The sequence below is a fragment of the Gymnodraco acuticeps genome, unplaced genomic scaffold (assembly GCF_902827175.1).
Source record: "Gymnodraco acuticeps unplaced genomic scaffold, fGymAcu1.1, whole genome shotgun sequence".
In the NCBI taxonomy this organism is placed as follows: domain Eukaryota; kingdom Metazoa; phylum Chordata; class Actinopteri; order Perciformes; family Bathydraconidae; genus Gymnodraco; species Gymnodraco acuticeps.
In genome coordinates this window covers 27,996-50,271 of record NW_022991926.1, presented here as the reverse complement: position 1 = coordinate 50,271, position 22,276 = coordinate 27,996, and the positions used below count along the sequence as shown (strand labels likewise).

Here is a 22,276-nt window from a genome sequence, read left to right as displayed (position 1 = left end):
GTGAGAAACGTTCCGCGGTGCAAAAATAAGTGCGATTAAAATGCGTTAATTTTTTTAACGCGTTCATTTTTGTGTAATTAATTAATCTTAATTAACGCGTTAAAGTCCCGGCCCTAGTAATTACACAGCATATAGCCACTGAAATGAACGCACACATATTTGATCATGCAGCCTATCACACAAATGTCACATGTTTTTCCTCTGAAAGCTATACTTGTTATAGGTTTAAACATCGTCTCATGACATCCATAGGATTAGTTAACTAACAAAGGTTAACTGTTCTTATATCCTAAGGCCTCCTCTGAACTTCCTTCCACCCCAAAGTCAGCTCACTTAATCATGAATACATCTATTGATACATCAGAAGGATCATTGTCTCTCTAACTGTGTGACTCACATCATCTCTTGGCCTCTTCAAATATCTGGAAACTGTAATTAAAGTATAGTTATATTTTGAGAAGATCCAAGAATTGACATAATATTTCCTCCTTCTATTAATTTAAGCTTCCAGATCATACAGAAAACTCTTACAGACAACCTACTGAGTTCTGCCCCTGAAAGCCCAAAATGACTTTCTGAAAAATACTCATCAACGGGTAATCATTTTACTCAAGGCAGAAATCACAGGCTGTACTGTACCTTACCTACTCACAAAATAGCCAAAAAACCACTTTTTGATTAAAACACAAAAGTGGAAGAAAAGACCATTTGCGCTAATCTACTTCCACTCAAAATGGGACATCATTTTCCGTCCATTCAAGTTAACACACATCCTATATATCAGGTGACATAAAAATGAATATACCAGAAATACGCTGTATTAAACTTTCTGCTATAACACGTTATTTTAATACTTCAGCCCGGTGGGTTATGACGCTGACGAGGCGCAGACGGACCCGGTGGAATCAAGGGGTAAGCCCTTTCTTCACATTTTATGCTCGCGTGGGCTTTTATGTAAAAATGCTATTAACACATGAACCTTTGTGACCATTGGGCTGGCCTGCATGGTCTGCCTACAAAACAAAAATAAAAAAACGTATTTGCAGCCCCAACAACAGCCTCTGATCATCAACAGACTTCATGCAATGCTTCATTGGATGCATATATTAGATAATAACCTCTATCTAACTCCTAAAACATCTAAATCTACTTCCAGCATGGATAAATGTTCATAAAATACATCCATTGTTTGTTTTATACGCTTCTTGAAATAAAATGGTACAAACAAGTGGCAACATGTGTGATGAAGGTGTTGTGCTGGGCTATATCATGCAATCGAAAGTGAAAGTTAAGCTCACTCAATTGCGGAGATATTCCTCCGAGAGTGCGGAAAACGTAAACAAATGTATTTATTTAAAATGTGACATTTTACCGATATACTCACGGACCACTAGGGGGCGCTCACGGACCACCGGTGGTCCATTTCGCTTAGGAACCTTCCTAACCGAGTGAAATGACCCGGAAGTACGTCAGTGGCAGCCATGATAAGTGCCGTTCCAATTCTCCAAATGAAAGGAAAGGAGGTTTCAAACTTCCTTTATAACCTCCTTTAGATTAGGAACCACTGGACCTCCCTAACCGAAAGGAGAGGAGAAAATGCTGCCCCACAATGCATTGCAGCCGCAGCATTTGCCGTCACTCAACAGTCGGCCGTTCACGGACACAAACGATTATGGGAGAAATTATATCATGAAAGTTACGGTGCTTATTAAGCATTTTAAAACGTATGTGGTAAGTTGCCAAAGTGCTTTGTTTTGAACGTTCATCAGTATTATAATCAAAAAGAGAAATATGAACGTTAGTTTTTACTGAAATTATCAAATAAAGTCAACATTTCACAGTCTTTACTGAGCTGTGTGGGGTTTGTTCAACTTTTAAAAGATGTTTGAATGGTGATATACACAGTGATAGATGTTAAGGACTAACGTTTATAATAAATACATTTGTATTGATTTTAAGATATTTTCATAGTTCATACAGTCATACGTATTGGGATCATTTGTATTAATGTGGACCGGAGGGAGAGGGTGATGAGCATAAGTTTCACTTTTTTATTTAAATTCCAACTTTGGTCATGAAGAATATGTTTCTCTGTTGTTCATAAAGCATAAAGCAACCGCATCAGAGCACGGTGCAGAGTCGCTAGATGAGTCCGTCGTTCTAATTGAACATCCATGTTGTAGTCCACTGTATAGAAAACTGTAGTTTCCATAGTTTCCCCACAGCAGCAGACGCACATTCATGACATCCGCTGGCGCATCATAAACACGTCGGATAGTGAAAGTGCATTTGGATTCTCTAAAGTACCGCAGTCTCTTCTCCTAAGTCCTTTTGAATTCTCCTATCCACTATCCCTTAACATCGTGACGTTTCACTCAGAGGTTAAGGAATAGGAGATAGGGTTAGAATTTAGGAGCTGATTTTTGGATTATCGGAACGCAACCCAAGTCTTGGATTGCTAAGCGTAAAGCCAACAGGAAGTCGTTACATAACCAACCCTTTCCAGAGCTGATCAAATTCGAGATTGCCTGTTATACTTTTGATGCATTTCCTGGCAATTATACTTCTGATTACAAGCATAAATCATAACAGAAACCATATTTGGACACTAGAATGCCCTCAACTCTTATTATCATGCAAACTTGTAATCATGCAGACATATTATAAACAAGTTATCTTATATATCCACAGGATTTCCAAACTGTGCTCCATCTTATTGAGAATTGCTGGGGCGTTTTCCAGAAGTACACACATTTATCAAATCTGTTAAAGGAGAAGCTTAAATTCATGTGTTCACTAAAGCCTGTGTCACAAAGTTGCTATTGTATCACAAAGCTCTAATTAAAAGTCAGTGGGTACTTGAGTAAGTTTTCTTTTATTGGTTTGTTTATTTTGCATATAGAAACTGGAACATGAAAAGCTTGGCAGCTGATAACTACCTGCCTTTCTGAACCAATTTAAGAAAACAGGTTAAACATAAAGAAACATAACATTAACAGTGTGTGTGAGTTTTGCTACACAGAAAACGACATTAACAGTTCTGGTTTATTTTGGCTTATTTTTAATATCATAATTACTTTGCCCCAGACTCAGAAATGCAGCTGTTACACACATATTTTATATTTAGTTATATGTATTCTCTCAGCTGAAAATGTAATTACACACTCAAGTAGCCTATTGGCTCTTAATATCCATTATAAGAAACAGAGAGAATATATCATTACATATGCTGTTAAACTCCCGGCTTAGCAGCTGCTGCTAGGAGGTAGAGTATTTCAAGTAATAGAAATGTTCGATCCCTGGCCCCTGTACTCTTCTTGTCTAAGTTGGATTGATTCATCAACCCATGTCTGAGTTGGAGCTACTTCGTTTAAAATTGAGTGACTTTGCAAATTATTAAGTTTAATATCTGAGCTGTTATCAGAGCTCAAAATGGTGGCCAAAGCCATGCTTTCTTGCTGCAAGGTGTACAAACAAATGTAATCATCATTTTATTTTCCTGATTCGCTTTAACCCTTGTATGGTGTTCATATTTTTGTTACTCAGCCAGTGTTCATGGGTCTGGTGGACCCGCTGGACCCGCTGCCTTTTTGGGCTTCAATTCAACACAATCAAACTATTTTATGTTATATGTAAGGGATAATGTGCAGCGTCATTATGGGGAAAAGAACACTGACTGGCTGATCAGAAGCCCGACGCGAAGCGGAGGGATCTAGATTGGCATGAAGGTGTTCTTTTTTTTCTTTTTCCCGCTTATTACATGGCCACATTCTCAACAAAGTAACGACATGACTCTCAATATTAATTGAAATGCTTTTATGGATTTAGAAAATGATTTTATTGATTTAAAAAATAGTTGTATTGATTTAAATTGACATGCATCCGCTAAGAAAAATAGTCCCTTGTTACCGTTTGAACTAACGTAGCAACGGCAGGAACTGCTTCGATAGCGCTTTTGAGGAGCTTTTTGATTACAGATTTGAAAACATCGCTGCTTGCTTTAAAAGAAGGACAATTCATGATGTCAAACCTTGGGAAGTATCTAGATATCCCTGCCCTAATGACAAAGAAACTGCACACTGAATATGTGTCGCCGTCTGTTGTCTATGTCTGGACCGCTGCGTAAAAAGGAGGGTGTCTGCCCGTTACTTCTCCGCTCTTGTCTTGTCGCTCTTGTCTTGTCAGTTAGGCCAAACTGTATACAGTTAAATCGAACGGACTTGTTTGTGCAGATGTGAGCGTCCTTAACAACGGTCAATAAGTGCTTGACAGCGGTCTGTCTGTTCTGGATTAACAACGTGTCACGTGTTCTGAATTGACCAATCAGAATCGAGTATTCAACTAAACCATGTAATAATACTCAACAGATGTTTACTTCATCTCAATTACAAGCAATATAAACGGCAGCATATATGGTTAATATTTGCCCTTTTACATTTGTTAGATCACATTAATGAATTAAAATGCTACTTGTTTTTTTGCCCGCTGGTCCTGTGGCTCGTCTTTTTTTTTTGTAACTAGCTGATGCTCAATCTCATCCTCTTCTTCAAAGTCACTGTCAGACTCAGAATATGATTTTATCTCGACCTCCCCAAATTAACCAAAATCTGACACGGTGTGAGATGTCTTTTTTAGCTGTTCTGTCGTCATTTCCTGCTATCTTCTTCATAAAGTCAGTCAAAATGAATGAATGAATGGGACGTGAAGCCCGCAAAAGCTGCACCGCATTTCGAGTCGATTGTGATTTATAAAGGGAAACCGGCGTAGGAAGTGCCGTACGCACTTTCCTCGCCGGTACGCAATGTTTGGTGAATCGGAAAATGTCGGAAAATTGCTGTATCTATTTTTTGGATTTCTACTACGTAAGCAACCTTCCCACGTGAATCCTACGCACAGCATTATAAATGAGGCCCCTGGTCTCTAACCCTTTGGGAACATGACTATTTTTTAACTTGTTCAGCAGAACAAACTGATTTTTTTCCTTCATACAATATTGCATCATCATTTTATTTTGGCAACATTGAAATTGCAGATTTCTGATGACCTGGAGTTATAGGTAGCTTGTTGTTCCTGGTTCCACATGTGTCCCACATTGTTCAGACTCAGATACAAACTGTAGTGCTAGCAGTGCTCAACAGAAATGGCTGAACTCAAGTTACGGCTTCTCAGTTGTAGCACTCAACAAGCTTAACTACCCATGGTGCATTTATTGTTCTGTATCGTGTCTGTCCGATGATCAGGAGCTGCTGGCTGTTGTGATTTGCATTTCAGAAGGTAAACTTCAGGAACACCCCACAGCCATTTCAGTCACATCTGAAAGGGCCTTTGTTGTCACATGTGTGGCCTATTGTGTATGTAAAAAGCAGAAAGCCTTTTGTGTGGCTTTCAACAAACACTGAGGAGGATTCATGGACCACGCATGTAGCCCGGCCCCATACTCAACAGCAGAGCCAGCCCGACGCATTAAGCGACATAAGTGGCCGCTTTGGGCCCCGCAGCCATTAAGGGGCCCCCTAGCAAAAAAATAAATAATTAAATATATATATTTTTTTAAATATAATTTGTTTTTTATCTCAGCACCGTCGCCGTGATAAGTATGTTTAATTAATTGTGTTAATATGCCTAGATTGCCTACTCTCAAAGTCATGTATTATATTATTGAGTCAATAACCGTGCTTTACCTGAACCTCATTATGGCACTAGAGACTTTTGGACTACCTATGTTGTAAATGTATTATCTTTTCGATTTACACACGGCATCTATTGCACGTCTGTCCGTCCTGGGAGAGGGATCCCTCCTCTGTTGCTCTCCCTGAGGTTTCTCCCATTTTTCCCTTTAAACTGTGGGTTTTCTCTGGAAGCTTTTCCTTGTACGATGTGAGGGTCTAAGGACAGAGGGTGTCGTATTGTCATACTGATATTCTGTACAAACTGTGAAGACCACTGAGACAAATGTAACATTTGTGATATTGGGCTATATAAATAAACATTGATTGATTGATTGATAGAGAGGACGGCAGGATTTTAATTTCCCGTGTTCAGTGAATGCAACAGAGGCAAGACACCAGACCAACCAGAGAGTTGAATAGAAATAAACATCTGTTTTATTGGCTGACAGGTACCTATCCTGTGAGCTGTGACAATGTTTCAAATAAACAGTCAGTCGGACTCAGAGTTTTTGAAGATGGACATAAGAACATTTTTTTTTTTAAAAGACGAAAATTCTCAAGTGGTCGCTCACACAACAACCCCAGAGCCACCACTTGAGCCAGGTGAACAAGGTATGTAAATGTCAGTAAACTTCCAAGTTATGCGAACATGTAAGAAAAGCATAAATTACAGCTACGTTGAAGTTACTTTGAATCACGGGGTAAGCTAAACCGTTAACAAGTAGCTATAGCTAGCCAGATATATTAAATAAACACTTTGTCATACAATCTAAATGTAATGTTTTTTAGCGTTACCTGGTGATTTCAAAGAAAGCTCTCTGGAAAATGTTGACTTACTGTTCGACTAGAAGCTACCTTACATTACACAGTTGATCCGGAGTCCTATCAGTTAAAGTGTTTCATAGTTAGCTTAGCTAAGCATCAACCTAGCACTGAAATATATGGATGTTATGTGACAGTATTTCTGAGAAAAAGTCAGCTGAAATGGTGGCATAGTTGCCACTGCTTTACTTGTCGACAGCATGTTTGAACGTATTTGCAGCAGTAAATGTGGCTGTTTGGCCACTGACGTTGCCATAACAACACCTGAATTTAAATGTGCAACCTCTTTGTGACAGATTTTTGCAAGAAATTATAATTCTTCTGAATGATATTCCTATTGACAGCCTGTTTCTATGTGGACATTATGAGATGGACAGCCAGAGAGAATAAATGAAAAACAGTTATGAAATACTATATGACAACACAAGAATACAGTTTAAAGGTGGGGTAGGTAATTTTGGAGAAACCAGCTCGAGTGCGCTAGAATTTGAAAATACACAGCCGGAAGAAATCTGCTACTTCCTTACAGAGCCCCTCCTCCAACACACACGAATGCGCACATGACCAATGAGGGCACGAGATCAGTTTGTGCACAGATGGAAGGCTGACAGGCAGGTAGGCCATCCAGTTACTTTAGCCGGGCCGGCTAACATGAGTGGTCGTGCTTTTTACAGTAGTACGACTTCCACAGATGACATTTTTTATGGATTTTTTGTCAAAGCACTTCAGATATTCATTGCTATCGGGATGTTAAGAGCATTCCATGGAATATAACAAAAAGTGTATCTCGAGCCTGTTTCTCAAACTTACCTACCCCACCTTTTAAGTGATTTGTAAAATATCCATAAAGAAAAATCTGTTTACAGTTCAGTTTCATATGGGTGTTGAGAGATGTGTCCATAGATCTCTTAATTTTGCTCTCAAAGTGCACCAGATTGATGCTTTTAACTTCAATATTTCAAAGAAAATCTTCCCGGGGGACCCCTCTAGAGGAGGTTAGGTCCACGGTGTTTACATGCTTATTTATACAATATGTGTGCTTATGCTAACATCTTAAGACAAAAGTTGGTTCTGTGTTTTGTGTAGTGAGAACGCGCTAGAGTGAGGGGGGCCCCCAAGCCAAAGCTCGCTTAGGGCCCCCAAAAGTCTAGGACCGGACCTGCTCAACAGTTAACCTGGACTATGTTACTTCTGTGGTTCATCACTGCAGAGTGAGACGGTTGGACAGATTGTGACAGTCATTTCTGGAACTGTTTAAAACTTAAAAACCTTACTATTATCCTTAGTCCAACTTTGGTGGCCTCTTAAACTTGAACTTTTGGTAACACTTTATATTAAGGTACACAAATTAACCATCAACTAGTTGTTAATTAACATGCATATTAGCAGTATATTTGCTCTTTATTAGTCATTATAAAACACTTATTAATGCCTTATTCTACATGACCATATTCTACAAGTAATAAGCCATTAGTTGAGAGTTTTTCCTCAATAACCCTCTAATTAGTGCTTATGTGTTGCAAGTAAGGAACTTATTGTACATGAGTTTTGGTCTTAATATGCGCTGCTCAATATGGGCCTAATAAGGCAGTAGTACCACAAGAATAGTAATTCTCCCATAATAACACTTAACAAATATAATCTATTCTTATGGAACAAGACATGAAACTACAAGTGTTAATTGTGTCTAAACAACTCAAAATTAGGTATTTATATCTAAGAACATGTTCCCTATTTTAAAGTGAAGTCTTGTTCATAACCAATAAGCTAGTAGTTTGACTCTAATTAGGTATTTCTATCTAAAATATGTTCCCTATTCTAAAGTGAAGTCTTGTTCATAACCAATAAGCTAATAGTTTGACTCTAATTGACCAGAACAGGTTCCCTATTCTAAAGTTGCCTCCTCTTCACACTTTGTAAATACATTATAGCACACAACTACTGAAATTAACCTCAAAAGTACATGAACAAAGTAGGCACACGTTGAAATATCTGTTTTATTAATGAACCACTAAAGAGAGGTTCCAAAACATGTCACGTTTCTCCAAGGCTGAGAACACATATGCAGCCTGTACTTTTTAATAAAAACTGATTTTTAACAGAGTTTATGTATTTGTGATCATACTGTGTGACCTGCTTGTATGTTCTCACACAATAGGTGTACTGTTCTCTCTCTGTGTTGTCTCAGTGTGAACATAGATTAAACAGCCAGCCAAACTCTTTTGAGAGCCAGGGAATGAGCAGCCATGCTCCTTTATTGACTTATTTGCAGTCCACTGACATTCAAACGGAGTGAAACTATAAAAAAAGAAGTTAAGTTACAAGGCACTTAATGATCTCATACAAGGTAAACATAGCTAATGCTAGCTGTACAATAAGCATGTATACAGGCTAGTATGGCTAACGCTAGCATGTATGCTAACGCATTTTCTCATTGAGTTTAAACATCTCCACATGTCATCACATAAACACAATACATGTTACTAATCCTTACAGTGTAAGGCTCACACTTACACTTACAGTCATTGCTTTCTGACGGACTTGACCCTTGCTTTTACTCTTCAGGTTGCATAGGGAAAATTAGTGGCAGTGTACTCATGGATGTCTACTGCCATTATATTCCGTTCACGTTCTCCTACTTCCTGTACCCGGGTCTAACCTTCAGTACACATTTTACAAAAATATAAATGTGCAAATATTAAACATACAGGTCAATATCACCTTGCTATTGGTAGCTGAACTGTCAATACCCCAAAACATATTATAAGATATAAATACCTAATTTTGAGTTATTTTCACAATTAACACTTATAGTTTCATGTCTTGTTCCATAAGAATAGATCATATTTGTTAAGTGTTATTATGGGAGAATTACTATTCTTGTGCTACTACTGCCTTATTACGCCCATATTGAGCAGCGCATATTAAGACCAAAACTCATGTACAACAACTTCCTTATTTGCAATAAATAAGCACTAATTAGAGTGTTATTGAGGAAAAACTCTCAACTAATGGCTTATTACTTGTAGAATATGGTCATGTAGAATACGGCATTAATAAGTGTTGTATAATGACTAATAAAGAGCCATTATACTGCTAATATGCATGCTAATTAACAACTAGTTGATGGTTAATTTGTGTACCTTAATATAAAGTGTTACCGAACTTTTTAATTATAATTTGAATCTATAGTAAAACCACGTTGCTCTGAATGTCATATAATGAGCAAACTGTCAGCCTGGAGAGGATCATTAATCGGCCCTCAAATATAACATTCACATAAATATTTATTTACTCCGTCTGCCAAGCCTCTCCTTTGGCCTCTCATGGATAGGAATATTGGATAACTGGAATCATCCTCAATAGTTTGTCATGTTTTTTTTTTGTTTTTTTTAAATAAATACTTCCCCCGTCAAAGTTTGATCATATCTGAACACTGTCAAGGTTGGGGAAAATAGGACCCAAATGCAGTTAAAAAATACAAAAAGGTTTGGTTAACAAAAAGCGAGCTTTATTCCAAAAAAAGCCGAAGACATGAAAAACAAGAAACTAATTAACAAAAACAAAACTGGGGAGCACGACAGACAGGAACAAACTTACAGGCGGGAACAGGCAGGAGACATGGACTAGCAAAGACGAGCATAGGCGAGGCAGGGAACAAGGACATGAAGAGACAAGGTAGCATGGACATGGAAAGACGACGAACAGACATGGAGCACAGGGGAAGAGAAGACCAAATACACAGAAGGGTAATCACACGACAAGACACAGCTAGGCAGGGGAGGCAGAAACACAAGGGCAACAGGTGAACACAATCAGACACACCAGGGAAACTGACGACAGGGAGGCAAACACAGGAAGCAGGACCAGACAAGACACAAGGAGGAAAACATTTCAAAATAAAAAAGGTGGAAAATGAAAACAACAAATCCAAAACCATGACAAACAGTGCTTCCCAACCTGGGGTTCAAGTCCCCTAGATCTCCAAAGCGCTTGAGGGGGGGTCCAAAGGCCTTTTATAGGTGGCGAAGTCCATAGGGACTTGGCTTGGCAGGTCACCCGTTCAAGTCCCGGAAAGACCAAGTGCTACCGAGGTGTCCCTGAGCAAGGCACCGTTCCCTACACTGCTCCCCGGGCGCCGTACGTAATGGCAGCCTAACACTAGGATGGGTCAAATGCAGAGAAACCGTTTCGTTACATAGAACCTGTACTACGTAATGACAATAAGTTGAATCTTCTTCTTCTTCAATTACAGACTGTGCATCTTGTGCGATAAACACATATCGCAATGTGCAATATAGACACTTTTCTTGCAATACTGTGCAATAATCACCTTTTATCTGAAAAACCTACATTGTAATAAATGCCCCAAAAATGTTTTAATGTCTCAACACACCTAATATGTTGCCTGTCTTAAGTTATTTGTCTTTATTTTTATTCTATTTTACCTAATATGTGCTTTTCTTCTCTATATTTAATTAGTTAAGCTTATTCTTTATTCTATAACACATAGGTGTGAGCAAGCTCTCTGATTGGTCAATAGGCGTGTTTGATTCCACGATCAAACAACGATCAAATAGAACGTGCCTTTTCACAACAAGTCAGTATCCCTCCGCGTCTGAGAAAAACAGTATACCGTTGGGCAGCAGTTTGCTTTTCAAACTGGAACAAGAAAGCAGTGGAGAAGTAACGGGGCAGAAACCCTCCTTTTTACACAGCGGTCCAGACATAGACATCAAACGGCAAAACATATTCAGTGTGCAGTTCCTTTGGCATTAGGGCAGGGATATCTAGATACTTTCCAAGGTTTGACATAATTAATTGTGCTACTTTTAAAGCAAGCAACGTTGTTTTCAAATCTGTAATCAAAGAGGTCCGTAAAAACACTATCGACCAATCAGATTGCTTGATTTGACTTGTCAGTTTTATACATATATTTAAATTTCTTCCGTTACGAAACAAACTTACAAAGCATAAGATGGAAACATTTAAGATTAACTTCGACCTCCGGGGGGGTCTTACTATGGAGGAGTGGATTGAGGAGTGCCTATCTCCAGAAAAAAAAGCACCTAAACGACGACATGCAGAGCTACGTGAAGAGCAGGTAGACCAACTGGAGAAGTACCACCATTCAAAAGCTTTCTGATGCGGGTCTTGAAACAAAGCAGAGAAATGATGACCGTTATGGCGCGTTTCCACTGCAGCGGGGTAGCCCCGTTTAAGCGTCCCTAAGCGTCCTCGCTCTGGCCTCGGGCTGCCTCGCTGGCCGGCCCAGGCCGTGGCGCATTTCCATTACAGTTTAGGACCTGGGGTAGCAACGCAGTGTAGGCGGGGCGATCGGCTTTGTTTTTGTTCACATTTCGAGTTGTTCCGTCGAGCTCCCGCTGGATTTGATCATCCCCAATGAGATGAATGAACGTCGTCACCTCCTCGGTCGACCACGGTGTGCTTTTCTTAGAAGTAGCCATTTTTGTAGCTCCTCCGTTTACAAAATGCTGTGTATAAAAATGCTGCAAACTTGCTTCTAGATATATATATGCGACGCTAGGGATGAACTCGCGCGCAATCTTGTGACGATTCTCTCTGACCAATCAGCAGTCGAGAGTGTTGACGTCACTAGTTCAGCCCTGGCCCTGGTCTGAGGGAACCACGATTTTATGAGGTCGGAAAAAGAGGGAAAAAGTACCCGCTGGCCGGTACTAGGCTATATGGAAACGCCACCAAAAACCGGCCTGGCCGCTTGAGGACGGTTATGGACGCTTAAACGGGGCTACCCGCTGCAGTGGAAACGCGCCATTAGTGGCCACAGGTGCGAAAGCTCTCTCCAGAGCTACTGAAAGCCCAATCTCGGGGACCGGAGAAAGTGCGATAATATATTATTTACTATAATTATATGATATCAATAACTGTAAGCGGGGTAGCAGGAGTGTTTGATCGGCTATTGTTACCATAGGAACTACTTTCTAGGAACTACTTTCTGACGGAGATTAACTCAAGCAGAAAGCGTAGGTTTGGGAGCAAATTAGACCACATTATGAAATTATTTTACGATATTGTTGATTACAATGATAGTTTGTGTAATAGAATCGCAATCATACACTTGAGGCCGTTCTTGAACGTCATTATTGGTACTCCAGTACAGGCGTACGGACCTCGGCGCAAGCGCCTCGGTCCTGCCGCAGTACTGTCGTACCAATAATGACGTTCAAGAACGGCCTCTCGTGTATGATTGCTTAATTATTGCATGCCCTTGTTTACCTGATTTGCCAGTTTTTGCTGTAACACTGTACATTTCTGTCCCCTCTTCATTTCTTTCTCCTTCCTCAGATTTAATTCAGTGCACAAATGAGATGAATGTGAACATCCCTCAGCTGGCTGACACCCTGTTCGAGAGGACCACCAACACCAGCTGGGTTGTGGTGTTCAAGTCCCTCACCGCCACACACCATCTGATGGTCTACGGCAATGAGGTCAGCACCTACAGCTGTTCTCCACATTTCCTGAATTGGATGGAAATAAACTTTATTTTCATTTTACAGTGTATGAGATTATTATTATCTCAAAGTATCATGCTACATGCTCTAGTTAACAGAGTGACACTCTTCATTGCTTAACAGTTATATAACTACGGTGGCTGAGAAGTGCAAACGAGAATTACAAAGTGTGAAACACTTTGTAATTTTGTTTACATTTCGCTAATGTAAACAACATCACATTCTCGAAACACTTTTACAAGAACTGAGACAAATTCACAAGTCCCGAAACACTTTAACATTTGCCGAAACACTTTAACAAACTAGATAATCAAACCGGAAAGGGAATGTCCATCATACCGGAAGTCACGTGCAAGTGATTGAGACAAACTTAAAGTGCACCTATCATGCTATTTTTAGGCAATAGCATAGGTCTCAAATATATAAAAATATATAAAAAACATGTCTATGAAGTGCTCAAAATACCAAACAGATCACCCATTCTAGCCCAAGACCCCAGGAAGTGCGCCGGACTCTGATGAAAATATTCCTTGTGTCCAATTTCCGTATCAGTCCGTGACGTCACTGGGCCCAGAAAGACTTTTCCCCATTGACTAACATTGGGAAAGAGACGTCTGTAAATCTGTGGATATTTTTTTTTAAACTAAATAAACTACCCAGTATGAACTATTGTATAGCCCTTATTAGAATCATTCGGTCCTTAAAGTTGTAAAATGCACTAAAAGCCAAATCTAGATTTATTTTCTGTCTCCATTCATTCTACTGAGCAGAGAGTGGGAGCTCGGGGGGTGGGGCTTAAGGGGCGCATGCTCTGTGAGCGCACGTACGGGTTCTTCTGCTCTGACCGCTAGGCATGATGGGTAATCTGTGATGTTTCGCTCTCTCAAAAGTTGGGCCATTTTGTCCTCATGCGCCAATGAGCAGCTCTCATAGGAAAGAACGAGACCCCGCCTCCGACGCTCTATCCAGTTCTTATTATACATCCATGCTCTAGCCATGCCTCATATCCCTCTATTTCACTTCCTGTTTCAAAAGTGCTGATTTTGGGTATAAAGCTTTAAAAAAAAAAAAAATGTATAACAAATAAAAAAGGAGGGGGCTGAGCTCATGCGGGACCCCGCAGCTACTGTTTAAATTAAATGCTGCCGTGATGAAACGCCATATCATGGATTATTATGGATTATTTCTAAAACAGTATGGAGCTCAAAGGCTTTCTCTCTTGCCGGTTATAACACAAGGTGAGTTACTTTTTATTTCCTGCTTCTTCACACACATGCACAGGTTAGCTCTGAGTGTTAGCGATGCTAATGTTAACACCGACCGTATTACGCCCAAAACAGTCCTGCATTGTTTATTTTTTTTATTTTTTTTTACAAGTCTATTTATTTCATTATAGTGTACAGTAATCGATGCCATTTCATTTATATTGTAATATCACAGTACACTCACTACACTCCCCCCTCCCTCCCTCCGGGCGAAAAAATGCATATCAATATAACTTAAACAATAGAGCCATGAAAATAAACATAAAACGAAAAAGAAAAAAATAATAATAATTATACAATACAGCGACAATGTAGACAATGACAACACCACTACTAGTATTTCCGGCCGTCAGGAAAAATAGCCACAGAATGCACCATTCCATCACTGGTCATATCTCAGATATATTTTCCAAATAAGAAAACAATGGCAACCACAGAGCTTGAAAAATATGTCCACGATTCCATTTTTCCAATGTCATTTTCTCCAGAGGTAAAAAATGTGTTATCTGTTTGGGGTTCAGTTTAAAGTTTCGCATGTCATTTAACAGGAAAAAACATGGATTTTGGCTCATTTCGATGTCTAAAACGGCTTTTGTGAGAGCATGAATCGAATCCCAGAAATGTTTCAAGAGATCACAGTCCCAAAACAGATCCATAAATGTTCCTCCTTTTACTTTACATCTCGCACATTTTGGAGAGTTTTCTTTGGTACTGTTATGCATCTTTATGGGTGTGAGGTAAAATGTGTTGATACATTTAAAGTTTGCTTCTTTGATTTTATTGCTTGTGAATGGAAAATGTGTTCTTTCACAGATATTCAGCCAAGTAGTTTCATCTATCTGTATCCCTAAGTCCTTTTCCCAGATCTTTTTTTAAGTTAGAAAGGATGACTGAGCTCTTTTAGAAAAAACTGCATTCAATTCTCTAATTTTACCTTTGATCGTGCTCGATGACATCAATATCTCCTTCTCTTCCAACAATCCCGATCTCAATTTATTGCCTTTAATAATTGAGTGGATCAAGTTCCTAACTTGCAGGTATCTGAGCAAAACCTTGTTTGAAATGTCATATTCGGCTCTTAAATCATTAAATTATTTCAATGTTATATCTTTGTGGAACAAATGTTTCAATTGCTTTATACCTGATTTCGTCCATTTGTTTATATTAATTGACAACAAATATTTGCTAAGATCAGGATTGTTCAAAATAGGAGAAAATATCGAAATACCTGAGTTAACATGAACTTTCTTTGTACAGTCCCTCCAGGCTAAAAGTGTATTGACCACTGTAAAACATTTGGCCATATTTTTCACCTTATTGAAGTCTTTAACAAATATAAGAGTTTCCACTGGCAACGGGTCAAAGGTATTGGCTTCTATCTGAACCCATAGTGAATCCTTTCTTCCCAGAGACCAAGATAGTACATTTCTTAATTGAGCCGACCAGAAGTAGTGTTGAAAGTTCGGAAGACCAAGACCCCCCATAGTTTCTGGTTTCATAAGAGTAAGTAACTTGATTCTTGGTTTTTTATTACACCAGATACATTTTGAGATGTGTCTATTGAGAGATTTAAAATAGTCAGCGGATAAATAGCATGGTAACATTTGAAAAAGAAAAATACATCTCGGTAGAATATTCATTTTTATGACATTAATTCTTCCTAGCAGTGATATTGGTAATGTGGACCATTTAGATAAATCCTGTTTGATTTTGTCAATGAGCGGATTGTAATTCTCTTTAAACTGATTATCCAGGTGTGGTGTTATATTTATTCCTAAGTATTTAAAGCCACCTGGTGACAAATTAAAAGAACAAGACTTTTCCAAATTTGCTGTTGGCGTCATATTTAAGAAACAAGCATTCGATTTCTTAAAATACATTTTATATCCTGAGTACCTTCCAAAATGCTCTATCGTGTCGTGCAGATGTGGTACTGAATTTTCTGGGTCTGTTAAAGTGGACCTATCATGCTATATTTGAAACATATATTGTTGGGCCATACCTATATAAATATATATCTTTTTTCAAATCACCAAACAGATCCTGCATTTTAGCCATGCCTCATTTCGCTCTATTTGCTCTTTCCAGCCCTGTTTTTGCAGGGGGCTGATTCTGTGAGCTTCAGCTGACCACGCCCCCCTGCAGGAGAGGGGAGTTGGCAGTCACTTTGGCATTAGGGCAGGGATATCTAGATACTTTCCAAGGTTTGACATAATGAATTGTGCTACTTTTAAAGCAAGCAACGATGTTTTCAAATCTGTAATCAAAAAGCTCCTCAAAAACACTATCGAAGCAGTTCCTGCCGTTGCTACAACCCGTGGCCCAACCTCTCATTCCCCTGATAGGTGGAGAATTGACCAATAGCCATAGCGACATCGTCCTGACGTCAGGACAGTGTTCAAATCTGGATCAGTCTGTATCAGATCCGTTGCAGCCCCTTTTTTAGAGATTTGGGTATGGAGGAAAATAGAGAGGGTTGTATTTTCTGACACTTGGTGAGTTCCCTGGAACACCGGGGACACATATTCATGTATAAAAGACGTACAAAAGGGCATTTTGCATGATAGGTCCCCTTTAAGTAAAGAATGATATCGTCAGCATATAGAGAAATGTTGTGTTCATCGTTAATCTTCACTCCTTTAATACTTATGTTGTCTCGCACATATGACGCCAGTGGTTCAATTACAATAGCAAAAAGCAAAGGTGACAGAGGACATCCCTGTCTTGTCCTCCTTGTTAGTGGAAACAAATCTGAGGAACTGCAGTTAGTGATAACCGCTGCTTTAGGATTTTTATAAATTGATTTGACCCACTCTATGAACCGAGAGCCCATATTTAACCTGTTCAAGATAGCAAAAAGAAAATTCCACTCAACCCTGTCAAAAGCCTTCTCTGCATCTAAAGAAAGAAGCAGAGATGGCTTCTGACCGGTGTCCAAATGGTTTATAATATTATCCTTATATTATCAGAAGAATATCTGCCCTTGACAAAACCTGTTTGATCAGGACTAATTAGTTTAGGTAAAATAATTTCCAGTTGTTTTGCTAATACTTTGGTGATAATCTTATAATCATGATCCAAGAGGCTTATAGGCCTAAATGAAGAACAATTCAAGGGGTCTTTCCCATCTTTATGTAGTACAGTAATAAAGGCAAGATTCATTGAGGCATCGGGCATTGTTTCTGATAGCAACTTTCTGATAGTGCCGTGGGTCCACATTTCCGATATTACGTCATATCGGACGCACATCTGGATCAGCTCCGTTGTACCCCCGTTTTTAGAGATTTTAGTACGGAGGAAAAGAGAGAGGGTTTTATTTTCTGACGCTGCGTGAGTTCCCTGACACACCAGGGACACATATTTATGTATAAAAGACATTAAAAAGTGCATTTTGCATGATAGGTCCCCTTTAAGTTTGTTTTGGCTGAAAGACCACCGGTACCTATGGACGGTAGGCCTACGAGTAACTGGTCGTTAAACATGTTTTGTCCGTTTTGTGGAAACCACCTGGGCCAAGTGACACAGTTTTGCTCATCACGATGTACTTTCTCGGTTCGCCAAGTAGGACGTGAAGCTGTGCCTTTTACGCATCGCCTTCGCTGTGTTTACCTTCATTAGAACAGCTAAAGAGCGACTGCATGCTGCTACGTTTTAACCACACACACCTCTACACACACACTGGTGCCGATCTACAAACCCATCTGGAGAAAACAAGTGTGCACAAAAAAAAACTGTGAAATGTTGGACAGAGGAAAGCATTGCCACCTTACATGTTTGGACTGCACGGATTGGGATGTGTTTTATAGCTCATGCTCTGATCTCAATGAACTGACGTCAACTGTCTCATCCTACATATCATTTTGTGTGGAGTCTAACATTCCTTGTAAAGACATTACCGTCTTCCCTAATAATAAGCTGTGGGTCACGAAGGAACTAAAGAGTGTTATAAATAGAAAGAAACGTATATTTTATACTGGAAACAGTCAGGACAAAAAAGAAATTAACAGAGGTAAACACAGCGAAGGCGATGCGTAAAAGGCACAGCTTCACGTCCTACTTGGCGAACCGAGAAAAAAAGAATTAAATGAGATAAGAAAAGCTAAAATAGCTTATAAGGTGGAACTCAAATACAGCAGTGGAGATCTTCGGGAAGCCTGGAGGGGAATCAAATCAATGTCCTCCATTCCCAGGGTAACAACAATGACAGGGCTAGGAATCCCATTAACATTGAGGGAACAAATGAGGCAGACCTCCCCAATGCTTTTAACATTTGTTATTCTCGATTCGAGAAAAATGATTTCTCCATAAACACCTCAACCCTTAGAGAGTCTCTCTCCCCTATCTCAGACATAGTCATTGAACAGGATGATGTTAGGAATCTCTTAAAACGAGTCAATATTAGGAAGGCCCCAGGTCCTGACCATATTTGTGGGCGTACACTCCAGTATTGTGCTAGCGAACTCTGTGGTGTTTTCCAGCATATCTTCCAACTGTCACTTGAGAATAGCCAAATTCCTGATATGTGGAAATCCTCAACTGTAATTCCTATCCCTAAGAAACCTCATCCTAAAGTCCTAAACGACTTCAGACCGGTGGCTTTAATGTCATTGGTAATGAAAATGTTTGAAAAAATTGTTAAAGGCCTTGTCATGTCAGTAGTAGGTGGTGAACTTGATCCTCTACAATGTGCGTATCAGGCACACGATTTTATTTCCTGGTGTGACGACAGTTTTCTGGATTTAAATGTCTCCAAAACCCAGGAATTGATCATTGATTTTAGACGTCACAAGGATGTTCCTAAGGAGTGCATCATACACAATGATAAGGTAGAAATTGTCACATTATACAAATACTTTGGCACCATTTTCGATGACCACCTCAAATTTGATGTGAATACTGAGTGTGTTGTGAAGCGGGGTCAACAGAGAATGCACCTTCTTCACAAACTGAACTCTTTCTCTGTCAGGCCTTTCATTCTTTGTCGTTTTTACCAAGCATTCATTGAGAGCCTTATTTGTTTTTCTTTTATCTGCTGGTTCCATAGCCTTACACTGAAAGACAGGAATAGCCTGAACATCATTGTTAAAACCTGCTCCAAGATCATCAGCGTGAAACAGAGAGACTTAAATTCCTTCTGTAACCAACAGATTCTGCGGAAAGCAGAGAGCATTCTGAACTCTCCAGGTCATGTACTTTCACATGAATTTCGTCTGTTGCCATCAGGGCGTAGATATGCTCTACCTGATCAAAGGACAAATCGCTTTTCTAAATCATTCATCCCTTCTGCACTCAAACTTTTAAATTCTTGAAAAGGCTTTTAACTTGATTATTTATTTATTATTGTGATGCTTTGAACTATTTATAGTGTAAATTGGAATTATCCACATCTGCGCTCCCGGGTGTATCTGTGTGTTTTCTTCTTGTATGTTCCTGCCTATGTACATGACATAAGCTGCTGCTCATAACCAATTGCCCCTTGCGGGATTAATAAAGTTGTTGATTGATTGATTGATTGACACACCTCTACACACATCAAACTGCCCGATTATTACGCCTTATTATTAGTTTTATGAAGGAGATGTCCGTCCACCAGGGCGTGTGTATGTGTGTGACACTGGCATTTGTTTTCAGAAGATATTATGATAGTGTCGTTCGTTCCGGTGCACTGCGACAGCACTGAGCACTACATCGTTCATTTCATTTGGGAACACACATATATCTATGGAATTGGCCAGATGTGTGTAAATTACTGTTCATGGTCATTTGAAAACAAATGCCGGTGTCGGACAGACACACCGAACACACACACACACACACACACTTCGTGCGCCTTGGTGACCGGACTTCTCCTTCATAAAACGAGTAATAGGGGGAATAATCGGGCAGTGTGATGTGTGTGTGTGTGGTTAAAACGTAGCAGCATGCAGTCGCTCTTTAGCTGTTCTAATGAAGATAAACACAGCGAAGGCGGTGCGTAAAAGGCACAGCTCCACTTCCTACTTGGCGAACCGGTAACTTTCTTGTGCGCACGAGAAAGTATATCGTGTCACTTGGCCCAGGTGGTTTCCACAAAACGGACCAAACATGTTTAACGACCATAAACACACTTATACCGTCCATAGGTACCGGTGGTCTATCCGCCAAAACAAACTTAAGTTTGTGTCTATCACTTGCACGTCACTTCCGGTATGATGGACATTCCCTTTCCGGTTTGATTCTCTAGTTTTTGTTAAAGTGTTTCGGCAAATGTTAAAGGGTTTCGGGACTTGTAAATTTGTCTCAGTTCTCATAAAAGTGTTTCGCTAATGTAATTTTTTCTTAAGAAAATGTAATTTTGTTTTAAAAAATTTAAATGTGTCTCTAGCTTTGTAAAAGTGTTTCGCATCTTGTTAATTTGTTTTTGTTCATGTTAAATAGTTTTTTCTTTGGTAAAAGTGTTTTGCTAATGTAATTTTGTTTTATAAAATGTAAATTTGTCTCAAGCTTTGTTAAAGTGTTTCACACTTTGTAATACTCGTTTGCACTTCTTAGCCACCGTATGTAACCTATAGAGTTCCTCATTCTGTCTATTTGCAGAGATTTATACAGTATCTGGCTTCAAGGAACACACTGTTCAACCTCAGCAATTTTCTGGACAAAAGTGGCCTACAAGGTATGTTGCCAACACTGTACACACTATGCAACAATACACTTTTGAATATTTATTGATTGTGTCGTGACAATAATCATAACCCCTCACTTGTTTTGTTTTGAATGCAGGATATGATATGTCGACGTTCATCAGGAGGTATAGCCGCTACCTGAACGAGAAGGCTGTGTCCTACAGACAAGTCGCTTTTGACTTCACTAAAGTGAAAAGAGGGTGAGAAGCTTTCCCTGTAACAGTATGGGCTGTGTGTGATGTTGCCCCTGAGCCACAGAGCATCATCATGTTATGTTCCAGGAACGTGAAACCAGCAAGGAGATCGGCACAGGCAGGGCTGAGTGATACGCAAACAGAACATTGCAGTTGTTGTATTCCTTTAAAATACATCATATCAGTTTTGTTAAGAGTTGCAAAAGCTAAACAGAGAACTTCTACAACTCCATTGAGGATGGGGGGTCCTGTCTTTCCTTTAGTTGATGTTAAAGCCGAATACTGATTATTTAGCATCTATTACTTTAGTTTTCACTCTGTCCTGCTGCGGTGTCAAACACAACTCTTCACCAACACTCCTCATTATGCTCTATGACTCTAATGCAGCCATGTCCTCTTACAGTTCAAAATACTCAATTATCAAATCAGGTTTTCATTAGTAGGAACATGCTCGCAGATATCTGTATGAGCATTCCCTTTCTTTTCGTTGCACAGGTCCGATGGCGTGATGAGAACCATGAACACAGAGAAACTCCTCAAGACCATCCCAATAATCCAGAACCAGATGGATGTGTTACTCGATTTCAACGTGAGTGTGTAGTATTTGCTGCACAGGGTGGCATCTTTAATGTTTAGCTGACACTTAAAATGTGAATTTTGTGACGTAGTCTCAACGCCTCCGCCTCTCTTACAGGTCAATGCCAATGAACTGACAAATGGTGTTATCAACGCAGCCTTCATGCTTCTGTTCAAAGATGCCATCCGTCTGTTTGCAGCGTACAATGAAGGCATCATCAACCTCCTGGGTAAAACCCTGCTTTTGGGTTGGCATTAATCATTCTGACTTTAGAATTCATACTAATATGAATATGCAGAAAGCTTTCCTTTCTCCTCTTTCTCATGGGTATCATATACAGAGGCTAAACACCTTGGTTTCAACTTCTTGAAAGAAAATAATATTCAGTAGGCATAGTCTGCAAAACATGAAACAGAAATGACTGCTATGCAGATATTTTTGCAGTTGAGTAATGAACATATGATGGAACTTTAATATTCAAATATCAAAACAATCTATATACATACCAGATTAATTTCACCACCTTTTATCAATTCGGTGCTGCTGAGACGTATTTGCTTGATGTATATAACTTAAGAGATACTGTACCCATA

At 39.4% G+C, this 22,276-nt stretch overlaps 1 protein-coding gene across 1 annotated transcript in view; it reads left to right on the top strand.

Moving 5' to 3' along the window:
* Window positions 1-866: 866 nt before the first annotated feature.
* Window positions 867-22,276, top strand: part of LOC117535705 (phosphatidylinositol-binding clathrin assembly protein-like) — a gene marked incomplete at both ends in the record, with an annotated part of 46,885 nt that continues 25,475 nt past the window's right edge. The window contains 6 exon segments of the mRNA XM_034200225.1: window positions 867-912; window positions 12,819-12,961; window positions 20,827-20,902; window positions 21,010-21,112; window positions 21,602-21,695; window positions 21,801-21,912. Of these exon segments, the coding sequence (XP_034056116.1) occupies window positions 867-912; window positions 12,819-12,961; window positions 20,827-20,902; window positions 21,010-21,112; window positions 21,602-21,695; window positions 21,801-21,912 (574 nt within the window).